The following is a 14284-nucleotide window of genomic DNA, read 5'->3' on the forward strand; positions in this document are numbered from 1 at the left end:
ATGTCGCAACCCTAGCGGGAAACCCAAGGACATTCGGCGGACAGCTTTCGAGCGCGCTACACGGGTCGTCCGTGCGCTCCTCTCATTGTCGGATTACGTACGAACGTAGACGGTTACTTGTAAACAATTGACGCTACTGAAAATAAATCTAAATTAATTATAAACTAGTGTTACATTATTAAAGTATAAATAATTTATAGATGGATAAAGTTTAATAATTATAGTGTACCTAAAATAATTAAATTTATGAGTGACGTTTTCTCCGTGATGAAAGAAGAACTTCTTAAAATTTATGGATGGCGGTGCAAGTGAATTAAAAAAGTAGTATTATGTAAAGAAGAAGGATTAAAAAAAAAACAAAATGAAGCTTTTTTCTCTGATTGCTTTGTGTGGTAAGTAAATTAAAATTTATAATTTTTGAGCGATATTGAAGAAGTTATAGCCTTACATATAATAAAAAATAATTAAAATAAAATATTAAGTATTGATGAAGTATAAATAATTACAAGCATTTCAGTTAAATTGTATACTAATAAATATTTTTCAGGTCACATATTTTACCAAAGGTTTTTATGTTACGTAGAAATTTTAAAACTTCACCTTTGTGATATTCAAGCATAATTGGTTTATATTTATGTAATATATTCTTAAAATATTAAACGTCTTAACTCACGATTAAGCTATTTATATCTACTTAAATAATAGACCTAGAACCACAAAATATTAATTTCTTAATTTATCTTGAATTTTAAATAGAAAAAGTTATTTATTGGTTTTCCAGCATTAAAGCATTTTATACTTGGTATATATTAGTATGACATTTTTCAATCTATATAGATAACTTTCGGCTTCATTATGTAAAATAGTGTAGATTATTATATTTTATATAAATCCATAAAAACATTTATTCTATAACTGTATGGAGTAAATATAAAGTAATAGCGAAGAAATACACAACAACAAACACGGATAAGTTTAAAAGACAGCTACGAACGGCTAGGAACAACTACGGAGAACTACGTCTTAGTCTACAACAGATATATTGAATGAGATCAGCTTTGTGGTTGTGACACAAAATGCACATCGTATTTGTGCATCGTATCTGCAGATAAGACGGTTGTCGTTTTAGATACAGGATACCCAATGTAATACTGAATTCCACAACTTTATACATAGAAAAATGTTGTAACTGTTTAAACAAAAAGATTTTAATGAAAACGTTATAAAGGATTACAGTTCTTATTTGCAGAATTTAAGAAAATGTATCAACAGTTTGCATGTATTCCAATTAAGTCATCGCTTAATAAGTCGTTACTTTTATTGACCTTTAATATTAAATAATGCGTCATCTGATTTTATTAAATAATAATGTAGTAAAAAGATGAAATAAACGTTACGTACGGACAATTTCGGAGGTTATTTGAAATAAACCATCAATGATTTTGTTCCCTAGTAGCACAGATAAATAATAAAAGAAGAACGAGAAATAACCAATTAATTCTAAAACGATATATGGCGGGTACAATGTCACTTATAATGCTCGCTCTACTATGGGAAATTGTTAATTTCATTGAAGCGTAAGGTATAGAGGAAACCACATCATCCGCTTCTCTCACGCTGCAATGGCTTGGCAGATTTCCAGTCAACGATTGTATTCTACTATAGCGATTATTTCTGTCGACACACAGTTGAAACTGCTTTGGAATTCCATTGTTGAAAATATATAAACGCTTATCAGTTTTTTCAACCAACGAAAATAATATTTAATAGATTATTTGTGTACTTATAATTATTAGAATGAAATCAGTAAGTATAATATAGTCGTGTATAATTATTTAATTTATTACATGCCAAAAACACGTTTCAAAATGAATTTTAGTTACAATTTGAGTTCCGCTATCGGTATAAATGTTTCCAATTAAATTAATACACTCCATAATTAAATTTGTTTGTTGTTATTAATATAAATAATTTTTTAAACGAGCCAACAGTAACAGTGATAGACGCCAGCAACAACAACATTTGTTGCACGAATTGGTCGGCTCGCCCGGTGAATACCACGACCACACATAAGACAGGCGTGAAATGGAAGTAATTCTGCGTTTCGTCTGATGAGTGTGCGTTCTTGAGCCCTGATTTTAGTTCTCTTTCTTTTCCTACCCTTTTCTTATAAGGAAAGGTAGAGAAGGGTATTTGTATTTTATGGGTTTGAGGAGACATTTGCCACCTTATAACATGAAAAAATCTTAGGAATTATCGAAAAGATTTGAATACTTACTTTTCACACCCCTATTAATCTTTAACACCATACTACGATATTTAGGAGCGAAGGAGAGCGAAGGGCAGATCTAGTTGAATAATATTTGGCGAGGATAATCATGATATTTTCTATGATAATATTTTACAAAGTTAAAAAGTAATGTTGAGTTCTTAAATGTCTTTGGAATTGCTTTTAGAATCAAAGTTGGGCGATAATTTTAACGTCATTCTTAAAAAGTTATTTATGAATTGGTATAATGTATACCGTCTCAGAATTGCCTCCGATTTTGCTCGCTTTTAGGAATTTTTATTGGGGATTACATTAAGTAGAATTCTGTATAAATGTAAAATTATGATTTTTGTGCAAGCGTTATTGAAAAAAGCAGCATTTCATTCTGCGAGTAAAAGATATTTACAGTGAATAATTTCAATAATTCCGAATACACGGAATATTATGAAAATTTTATTTTATTTTTAATTCCCTCTACAAAATGTTCATTCATTGAGTTCAATCAAGCGTACTTATTAATTATTAATACGGGAATTGTTTGATTATACTTAATTGCAAAATATTAATATGCCTTCTTTCTATTAGAGTTATTCCCAATCCTCTGACGTTAATATTATATTACTAAGATTACAAAACGTAATCCAGGCATTTTTGCAAGGTTGCAATCATAAAGCTAAAACGCTAAATATATTTTTAAGTCAAGATAATTAAAGTCAAAATGTAATTGTTTGTACTTTTGGAGTAAATTAAATTTTAGCTGATTTAAATAATTCTTCATTTTTTACAAGTGAGTTCATCGTAGTTCTTAAATATTGAAAACACAATACTAAATATCCGCCTAGTAACTAAATCAGTAGCAACCGAAGACTGACATATGCAATGCTTTTTTTTAAATGAATCTTTTTCTTAGAAAGTTAAGGTTTTTTATGCGATTATTCTAAATCAAACATTAATGTGTACTGTTTTTGTCCATTTTATTTGCAAATAAGTATTTGTTAGCTGACGTTATTTAGAATAATTTTCTTTAAGTTTCCCAACATTTTCAACATAGCAAATCATAAAGTCTTGTCATAATATTCACAATAAGCTAACATGGTACACTTTTGAAAAATTTTCCTTTAAATAATGAAATAAATAAATGAACAAAACTTATTGCTTACGAATAATTTGCCAAAAATAACAAGAGACGAATTTGTAAAAGCTCTATATGGAAACTCTTAATTATATTTGAACTATAATAACTTAGCATACTCTGAGCTCAGACTGAAACAATTTGTTTAGTAGCATCCAACCAAACAACAAGTTATAACATAACGGAAATATTTATAACTAGAGTTTGACTACCGGAGAAGTAACCTAGTCAATTTAAGTTTGTACCTTTAGATAAAGATTACATTTGAAATCCATTAAAAACAAATTTAGTATTTCTTGACTTCTGGTAAAACAAGTTTTACATGAAACAATATACTTTGCAAATCAATGTAATTGTATTTAAGCTTTTCGTGCGTAATGCTTTGGAACCCTGCGATGTTAGTCGCTAAGCGACTTTTCTCACGACGATCTTGACAAACGGGTTGCGAACGACAAGTGATGGCGACAAAATAATAAAAAGTTGACTACACGTGCTATGCAGTAGAGATGAAGTTGCTATGCCTGTACTGTCTGAATATACAACTCGCGTCGTCGATTCAACGTTGTGTGTACGGAGACGGAGAGCGCGCGAGAGAGCGATACAATAGTTAGTTAGTAGTAGGGGCTCAGTTCTCCGCAACTCCACGACAAGCGCGTATTTTGCGTGAAGGCAGGCTGTGGGTTACTCCAGCCAGCCCAGCTCGCCAAAGAACCCCAGCAATCCCTTAATGTTGCTGGTGATCTCTGGCGGCGACCTCGGCGGACCGAGGTATCTGTCCCTGTAGTCGGACACTGCCGGGCAGTGTTGTATAACGTGCAATGCTGTTTCTTCTTCCTCCATGCACGCCCTGCATAAAGGACTGTCTGTGATACCTAAGTTAAAAAGGTGTTTGTTAAAGTGGCCGTGACCTGTCAGAGCAGCTACAGCTACTCTGAGCTGTGGCTTACTTAATTTAAGTAGCGTGTTTGAGATTCGCTTATTAATTTCCGGCAGAACTTCTTTGGTCTGCCTGCATTCACTAATGCAATCCCAAAGCGCGCTGTGCTGGTCGTGGCTTCTGCTTGTTACCTGCGACCTTAAGTATCCTAAAGGCAGGGGGACGATGGGTTCAGGGCCGATTGCTCGGCTACTGGAACCTTTGCGGGCCAGCTCGTCCGCTGCGTCGTTGCCTCTGGAGCCGCTGTGACCTTTAATCCATCGAAGGTTGATATTGTTGACTGCTCCTAAATCATTCAGAATTAGGTGACACTCATATATAAGGCCTGAGTTAACTGTGTAGCTGTTAAGTGCCTGGAGCACAGCCATGCTGTCGGTAAGTATGCAGATGTTTTCATCTTTTGCTTTCCTTGCAGCTATGGCGTGTGCTGCTAAGATTATACCCATGCATTCTGCTTGGAATATGGTACAGTACTGACCTAGGGATGTGTGTATTTTAATGTTCAGGTCTTCCGAGAATACTCCCGAACCTGAACCTTGGTCAGTCTTAGACCCATCTGTGTAGATCATCAGGTGGGTGTGGTTGTGCCTACCCGTGTCATTTTGTTTAGACTCAGTGAGGTGTATTTTGTATTTCTTGTCAAAGATGTATTGTTTGGGGATCAGGTCGTGTTTGGCATCTACGATGGGCAGCGCTGCTGTGAGCGTGTCCAAAATAGACGTATGAGGGATCCTGTATTGTCTCCATAGATTGAGTGTGCGCAGCCTTAGCGCCGTTGAGGTTGCTGTTTGTTGTATGTGGATGTTTAAAGGTGTCAAATTTAGTAGGGCTTCCAAAGCAGTAGTGGGAGTCGTCCTCATACTGCCTGTTATCGCCATGCAAGCTAGTCTTTGACACCTTTGGAGTTTGTTGCATGCGGTAGTTTGTTTGGTTTTTGTCCACCAGACTACCGCTCCGTATGTGATGATTGGTCTTATAACCGACGTGTATAGCCATAGCACCGTTTTTGGTGAGAGCCCCCATCTTTTACCAATCATCTTTTTACATTGCCAGAAGGTTATAGTTGCCCTATTTACCTTGCTTTCAAGGTGTTTGTTCCAGTTTAATTTACTGTCTAATATCACGCCTAGGTATTTCACCTCAGTTGATATTTGAATTTTTGTGCCAAATAGCGAGGGGGGGTTATATTCACCAAGAACCCTTTTGTTGGTGAACATTACTATCTCGGTCTTTTTTGGGTTGACTGATAATTCGAATTTATTACACCAGCGTTCTACAATTCGTAGCGCCGCTCGGGTGAGGTCGCAGGCGACACTAGCCGAGATAGTTGTGATCAGTATTGTTAGATCGTCGGCATATCCCACCGTGTAGTAATTATTCTTGTTTAGGATGCTAATTAGATCGTTAATGACTAGATTCCACAGCAACGGTGAGAGGACTCCCCCTTGGGGACACCCTCTCATAATTGTCACTATTTTAGAGTCATTAGTCCTTATGATCCTTTTACTTAGCATCTGTGTGACCCACTGGCATATTGCGGAGTCAACTCCGTGATTTAGTAGGGCCTTTTCAATATATTTGAAGTTGGTTTTGTCAAAGGCTCCTTCTATGTCAATAAAGGAGCCCATACAAATTGATTTATTATTCAACGCGTTCTCTATCTTGCTAACTACAAGATGGAGGGCCGAGTCGGTCGATTTGCTAACACTATATGCGTGTTGTAAAGGGTGTAGGGGGTTTTGCCTTAGGGCTACTTCCCTGATGTATCTTTCGATAAGTCTTTCCATCGTTTTTAAAATGAATGACGTTAGGCTTATCGGTCTGAAGGATTTGGCGTCGGTATAGTCGCCTTTACCTGGTTTAGGTATAAAGATGACTTTAACTTCTCGCCAACTTTTAGGCACGTATTTGCATGCTAGACAAGTTTGCATGAGTTTAACTAGCCTGTGATTTAGAAGGCGTTCCCCCCACTGGAGCAGGGCTGGGAAAACTCCATCTGGTCCAGCAGCTTTGAAGGGGTGGAAGCTATTAATGGCCCATTTGAGCCTGGACTCTGTAATGACCTGCTCGGCAAGTACCCAATCATGGGAAGTGGGTGAACTGACGTCATCAGACCACTCTGTAGTTCTGCTCAATTTGCAGCCAGGGAAGTGTGCATTAAGCAGAGCTATTAGTGTTTCGTCTGATGAGGTTGTATAAGTATTGTCCGTGGTGCGTATAGTTTGAGGTCCTTCAAGTTGTTGGCTTGAAAGGACTTTCCTAACACGGTTTGCTTGAGCGCATTTGTCTATGTTGCTACAGAAGTTTCGCCACCCTGCGGTGCGGCGTTTTCTGATGCACTTTTTGTAGTCCGACTTTGCCTTTTTATAAGCGTCCCAGTCGGTGTCATACGAAGTGTTCATGGCTCTATTTAGAGCTTTCCTAACCAGCTTCCTCTTTTTGTCCAGTTCTTTGCACCACCATGGTTGTTGACCAGGTTTTGGAGCATCGATTTTTTCTGGACAGGCTTCGTGGTAGCTGGTTATGATGCTCTCCAAAATACTATTAGCCTGTGTTTCTATGTACTCTTGTTCTGACCCTCTGAGGGGTGCGGTTGAGTCTAACTTTTTTAATTTTTCCGCTAGGGATTTAGTGTACAAACTTTTGTTTGTCTTCCTAGGGTTCCTTTTAGGTTGCATGGTGGTTGTTGTGTTAACGCAGAGAGTGAAACGTATCCACCTGTGGTCTGAGCATGACGCCTCTTTTGAGACATGCCATGCTTCAATTTTAGACGCAATGTTGTCTGTTGCTAAAGTGAGGTCAATGATAGTCCTGCACCTCCTCGTCACGAAGGTTGGTTCATTACCTATGTTAAGAGCGATACAATATTAGTTGCAATGATTTACGTTACCTTATGTACTATGGGCCACAGAAATGTGTACGAACTTCTATGTACAAACCTCTATGACAGTGTATTTTGTAGTTACTTAGCGATTAAAGTCGCCAGGTTTCGAATACCTATATTGGCTTGGATAGGAAGGGCCTTAAACTTAAATCTTTAGTCACGTTAACCAAGGACTGTTAAATGGCAAAAGATTTTCTTAAAATGTGAGATTAAACGGTGTGAAATAAAAAAAAAACGTTCAACTTTATTGCTATTAAATAAGATAGATAAGAATATGATTGTAACTTAAGTAAAATTAATTTTTCAACAAAGAAGTTTTCAATATTTAAGTAGGTCTCGTTACTTTAAACAGTAACATTTAAATAATTCTCTGGCGTTGTTGTGTAACACTGTGGAACTTTGTGGACTCGCAAAGTTCTTAGCGAAATGTATTCATGTTTGAACAACGTTTCATGTTCCTTGTACGTGTTATATGTTAAACAAAAGAAATCAGGACGTGTACAAAAGTTATTGCCATGACAATTTGATACTTGGGATTCTGGAGCGGGGCCAGGTTGTGCGATAATTCTATCTAGTTGCTATTTATGTCGCTCTCTGAAACTTTCTTTGTTTTACAATGGAACGAGAAAAATATTTCATTTCATGTCTTTGTATCTATTTGCGTAGAACCCTTTTGTGTCCTACATTTTGTGCTCTTAGACTTAGAACACAATATTTTATGTTATTGACATAAGAATTCATACAGCCCATCGTGGTAGTCATCTCGGAATGTAATTTATTAGATAAGCAAAGAACAGTATGTATATTTAGTAGCTATTACAGATTTCATACTTGTATATGAAATGTTCTTATTGTATGGCCGTCACAAATCATTATATTTTTTTAAGGTTTTTAGTTTTAGGTTCTAGAATAACTTATATTTGTGATTTCCAGATAACATTAGTTTAATATCGTATAATATCGTTGTCCTTAATAAATTACATTTAATTAAAATGTTTTAATCAATATCTATCTATATATATAAAAGAAAGTCGTGTTAGTAACACTATTTATAACTCAAGAACGGCTGAATCGATTTGACTGAAAATTGGTGGGCAGGTAGCTTAGAACCAGGAAACGGACATAGGATAATTTTTACCCCGTTTTCTATTTTTTTATTCCGCGCGGACGGAGTCGCGGGTAAAAGCTAGTTAATTATAAATATACGTTATGTAAAATATTCATTTGTAAAGTTGTACGGCGTAGTAAAACACATTACTTAATTGTAACAGAAATAACAACAAAATTGTACGTATGAAGTTTGCCGTAGGGAGATGCGCTGCCTTTTATCTATTTGTCATCTAATGTCAGCTTACACGCAACCGTTATGAGCGGCGAACATTTTCCACTTATTTACATTAGTTTTCCTATGAAAAGTACGAATTTTTAACATTAATAACTTTTAAAATATGCTATAACCGTTGATGTAATGTTGACAGAAAAATAATCATTTAAGAAAAATTTTGCTCGGAATTTTTTTTCTCAGCGATGTTTATTTTAAACTAGGTCACGTGTCTATTAAATTCTTTGTAACACGTAATCCGATGTTAATGTATGTAACAAGATTGAACGAAGGCATAATGTTTATGCCAGAACCGCAATGTATACAGAACACAGCGATGCATAAACATGAATCTGTATCGGTACTCTACATTTCTTCATTCATTGAATTGTTTGCTTAATTACTTCCATTTCCCAGTCTATTCTTAGAAATACATCAGTATTTTTATGAATGAATTGTTTTTCATTAAAGATTTACCTGATATTTAGCCCGTTTAGCAACTAGCAAATATCAATCATAGGATAGCTGGTTCTTAAATGGTAAACGCAGTTTTGAAAGATAGCCTTACTTTTTTATAATTTACTTTTTTACTTACGAGCAATACTCATTTTATAATATTAGGATATAGATAATAAAAACTAAAGAGCTCTTTATGGTTATAATTTTAAAACACAATAATAAGTAGAAGTAGTTCGTATGTCTATCTTCAATGAAATGTGTTGGCTTCTTAAGGTGACCAAACTTCGTTGCCCCACACATTCAAATTCAACTGCGATGCATTGCGCGCACTTGAGGGAATGTTTGTGGTGTTTGAAGATACCGTACGACCAAATGAGAATACTCCTACTAATAGTACTCTAACTATAAGTTTAGATGGAACTGGTCCGAATCTAATGCAGCCCTCAGAATGTTATGGTTTAGATACCTAATCGATTTGCATAGTACACATACCTGTATCTGTAACTCTCGGTAGGGTTTGCCTGTAGGTTATGTATTTAAGGTCAATCCCGACAAGGAAAACCTAACGTTCATACGTTCTCTACTTTCATAAGATGGTATTTTATATGTTTACTAGCTGTCGCCCACGACTCCCTCCGCGCGCAGTAAAAAAAAATGAAAAATAGATGTTGGCCGATTCTCAGACCTACTGAATATGCTCACAAAATTTCATGAGAATCGGTCAAGCCGTTTCGGAGGAGTACGGGAACGAAAACTGTGACACGAGAATTTTATATATTAGAAGATTATGCTATGCTGTTCTTCAAGACGATTCAAACGATCCCAAATTCGAGGTTGCATTGTTTCATTGCGAAGTTCCTATGTGCACCTTCCAACTCCATCGTCAGATCAGCACTATGTCATCATAATATTGCATTGTCACGCGATTATATGCTAATTCTAGCCCAATCAGTAATTGGGAACTGGATCAAATTTTATTTGCAAAATTTGATGACAAAACATCTTGACAAGTGAAATTAAAAAAAAAGCATGTAAAATACTCATACTTTCATATCCTTTTGTTATTTATAAATAATTAGCGACTGTCTTTAATTGGGTCATAGTAATTTACTTGCAGTGTTAGTAAAAGTAATTAAACAGGGTGTGGGATACGGAAAATTCCATTATAAGCCAATAAATTGCGCTAAGTTATAATTAATATTATTTCTTTTAGATCCTTAGGGGCCATTCACTGGCAGTGTGACGCACGCAATTTGTGCAAAACTAACTAAACTTGACAAACTGGATTCCCGCAGGAACTCATAGTAGCCTAGTTTCGTATTAAAAAACCTTTATCCATGCATTGTTTTGCATTTTTATGCTGCTTCTAGGAATACTGTAAAGAAAACAAAAAAACAACATAAGAAATTTACTGATTTAATTTACTGGTAGCACATTTCTACGGATGTTATCATTTATTTATACACTGTTTTTCGTGGGCGTGGACAAAGGTCGCGCTGTCCACGCCTAAAGTCTATTGTGTGACAACCTTTATAAATACAAGTACTAACTTACTAAAGACCGACGAGGATATCTGACCTGGTGGACATAAGTCAAACTAAATTATTTCAGCGCACTAGCACCCTCCATTCATCTAGTCATTGTAAAAAGTTTCACAAAGTTCTTTCGAGTCAAAGTCGCTGTCAAGATATTCTATGCCCATTTTCACATATTTTTTGACAGTTCTAACCGTTATAGCAGCGTCTCTCTGACCGGGTCAGATATCCTTGTTTGACTGTGATAATATATAATGTAACTAAAACTTGTCGACAGCTCTGGCTTCAGCGCACAAGATCACTCAATTAAAAGTGCCGCTGTACGCGGACCCGCGGCGAGCAGCTGAGCTGAGTTGTCATTTCGAAATGGATGACCAAAAACTACATTCCGTCAAGTGGTACAGAGACACCCATGAAATATTTAGATATAATCCATCACAAAAGGTAACTAACATGACTTGTGGTCACGTAATTATGTATATTATTATAGGTTCAGATCCAGAATACGCTTACTTAGTTTAATTACTTTTGATAAATTATTGAATTTAATAAAAAAATTGTGATCAAATTATACACAGTTTTATTTATTACATATTGTTTGACATTTGTATTAATTCCAGCCTCCAATCCGACTGTTCAATGTGACGGGCATCATGGTGCAAGGGGGCGAGTGCACGGCGGACTCATGTCTGGTGCGCGTTATGCCTCCGCCGCTCGCCACGCGCGCTGCCTATACGTGTGAGGTGTCCACTGAGGGACCGAAGTTTCAGATAGCGAGACAGGCTAAGCACATGACTGTCGTCGGTAATTACGTTTTTTTTTTATATTACAAAGGTGGAAAACGAGCAAACGACCATTGAACAGCTGCCCATAGACATCCGCAATTGCTGATGCGTTGACTACCTTTAACCGACGAAGAAAGGTGCAGAAAAAGATTACATTTCCCTTTCCTATACGTCCCTTCCTCCAAATCACCCTCAAATCCTCTTCTCTGTAGTCGTGGTATTGCACCAGGCAAGCCGGCCATTTCGTGCAACAGAAGTTAATCTTTAAATGTTTCCTTTTTCCTTAAAAAATTAAGCAGATTGAATTTAGCTAACCTTAAGCTCTTTATGTAGCGAATAATAATAATAAAGCGGAAATACACTACATCTTGTAACTCACAATCTGTAAAAGTTCATACTTTTTCGATTTTGAATTATTCATCGCAGTAAGGTAACATCGATATGTCAAAAAATTTAAGTTCGAATACTACGAACGAATGCTGATTTTTCCTACTCAAATAAGGTCTCCTTGCAGCTATGCCAGAGAAGGATCCAATCATAATTGGAGCTCCAAAACTAGTAAAGCCCGGGGAACAATTGCTGTTGAACTGCACATCGGACTATTCCCTGCCGCCGTCCGACATTAATTGGTACATTGACAATGAACTGCAAAAGGTTTGTAAGCAATCTTGTATTATCACTCCGGACCGGTTGCACTCGAGAGATACCTAACTCGATTTAACAGTTTGCTCTCGTGCTCCGGCAATTGAATCAGAAATCCAATCCACTTTGATTAGGTATACTATCAATTAAAGTGATTGAGAACAAGCAAATGGCCACATAGGTGCAATGTAACAATTTACTGTTATGTCAAATACGAAATCGGTAGTTTGAGGTACCAATTGGATATAAATATAAATGCTTGTTGATTGCGCATAAAGAAAAATATTGTTATTATTAAAATTGTTCTTTGTACTTGAGCTCAAATCATAGTTTTCCGTATTAAGACATCTTTTATTCTAAAGAAGATTTGATAAGAATAAAGAACGGCATGCAATGTTTTATGAAAAATAACGTGTTTTTTTAGCCTGAAATCTGGCAACGCACGGAATTAAGTCCTCCCGAAGTGGGAGGTTTGCGTGCCTCATGGAGAGTCTTGCGAGTCTCCGTCCCTTCGGGAGCCAGCGGGGCTTTGCGAGTTCGCTGCGAGGCAATATTGTTAGTCGAGCCGCCGGTAGTAAGGGATGTGGCCACTATTATTACTATATATTCTCGAACGCAGCTGTCTAAATATGTTTCGAATTCAGGTGAGTTCCACTAATGAATACATAGATTTATCGTTATAGTTCCCTTTAACTATATGATTGCAAATAATAGTCTTTTAATCGAAATATTTCAAGGATTTAAATGCGAATATGCTATGTTAAAGTAAACACCAGCATTTTTTGTTAATAGTCTTATTGTTTACCTTTTTTCCTTGTTTCAGGATTTTCTGCAAGTCCTAGTTTATGCTTTTGGATTATAACATTTGCAAATATTTTTTTATATAATACCGTAATAAGGAGCTTATGAGGATCGGTTTTTCCGCAGTGATATTAGACATAAGTGTAGATAACAATCGTCGCCACAAATGATGCGTATTTCATTAACTAAAACATTGAATGTATAAAGTTTTAGATTTTATTCAAAAAGAAATCGTAAAATTTGATTAAAATTAATCATAGATAGGACTAGGTTCGTGAATGTGTCAAATGAAAATCATTATTTTTTTTACACTCAGAATACATCAATCTGTAATAAATACGAAGCGTTCATTGTTATAAAATATAATATGTATTAAATATAATAGATGAAAATAAAATTATAAATATATATTTAAAATTGTAAACGTATTTAATTATGTAAGTTCTTTAGTTAGGACATCGAATGCAAAATAATTATTTCTCAATTTTGTAATTCAATTTAACTTATTTTGTAAGCTAAAGAGTTCGTATGCTGACAAAATTTTCTTTTATGCTTTATATTCACACCTTTCCAACTAAGTATGTAACTTGTGGTTTTGTAGAAACTAGCTTCTCCATGTTTTTGTGAAAAAATAAGACAATCATCAAAATCTTTTTTATATTTTTTTAATTCATAGTAATGAAAAATAATTATTATTTTACTTTTTGAGCTTATCGCATTTATTTCATCATTATCAGTTAATCATCTTTCAGACAAATATGGAGACAGATATTTTATTAAAAAGACGTGATATAAATTGATTTAAAACTGACTTCAATTTGGTTAGTCATTATACTAAGTCCACTCTCACTGCAAGATTGGTATGTGGCTGTCCAGAGACTACGAATATAAAAAGCAGTTACATTTGGTAAATTGAATTGCTCTTTGTTCTAAATAAAAAATGTTGTCTTAGTGTTAACAAATGAAGTTAAACTTTGAAATGATTATGCCACTTAATTTTTTTTTTGTGCCGAATTCAATATTTACTAAGTCTATATATTAATATAATATATGTATATATACCTGTTCTAGTAAATTATTTTATTTCTCTACCCTAGATGTTGATTAGTTTATGTTATATTTAATAGGCATTAATCTATGGCTGTGTTTTTTCATATAAGATAACGTCAATTCTGTGCACGAAATCGTCTTTTTAACTAGTATGTATATCACAACGTTGTTTTGTTTTATTTATTGTAAATTAATGGGATACGTAAATAAAATACTGATACAGTAGTTCTTTTGTTTTTCATTTCCCGTTTTCAGTTGCAGTACTTTTGTTTTTAAATCAGCTATTGTCTGTAAAATTTGAAAAAATAAAACGTAACTGAAGTTCCCACTAATACGCAAATTGCGAATACGAATCCACGACCTTATATTTCACAGAATATTGGTTTCAAAAAGTCGGTATAAGCTTGAGTTAATCTATAGATCTGTAATTACTTAAATAAAAATTTGATAATAACGTTTTCTACGTAAT

At 35.2% G+C, this 14284-nt stretch overlaps 1 protein-coding gene across 1 annotated transcript; it reads left to right on the forward strand.

Annotated features, from left to right (window-relative positions):
- Positions 1–205: 205 nt before the first annotated feature.
- Positions 206–13043, forward strand: LOC106710150. Its single transcript, XM_014502139.2, has 6 exons — positions 206–392; positions 10815–10981; positions 11158–11341; positions 11837–11976; positions 12389–12608; positions 12788–13043. Exons 1-6 carry the CDS (start codon positions 362–364, stop codon positions 12871–12873), a joined length of 828 nt encoding a protein of 275 aa, XP_014357625.2. The 5' UTR covers positions 206–361; the 3' UTR covers positions 12874–13043.
- Positions 13044–14284: the final 1241 nt, after the last annotated feature.

Source organism: Papilio machaon, chromosome 10, assembly GCF_912999745.1.
Source record: "Papilio machaon chromosome 10, ilPapMach1.1, whole genome shotgun sequence".
NCBI classification, from domain to species: domain Eukaryota; kingdom Metazoa; phylum Arthropoda; class Insecta; order Lepidoptera; family Papilionidae; genus Papilio; species Papilio machaon.

Bases quoted from the DNA above. Each gene is read 5' to 3' on its own strand.
- LOC106710150 (XM_014502139.2), top strand. From the start codon at position 362: ATGAAGCTTTTTTCTCTGATTGCTTTGTGTG. The intron at 11,342-11,836 runs GTAATTACGTTT...GTCTCCTTGCAG, and splicing joins TAAGCACATGACTGTCGTCG to CTATGCCAGAGAAGGATCCA. The intron at 11,977-12,388 runs GTTTGTAAGCAA...GTGTTTTTTTAG, and splicing joins TTGACAATGAACTGCAAAAG to CCTGAAATCTGGCAACGCAC.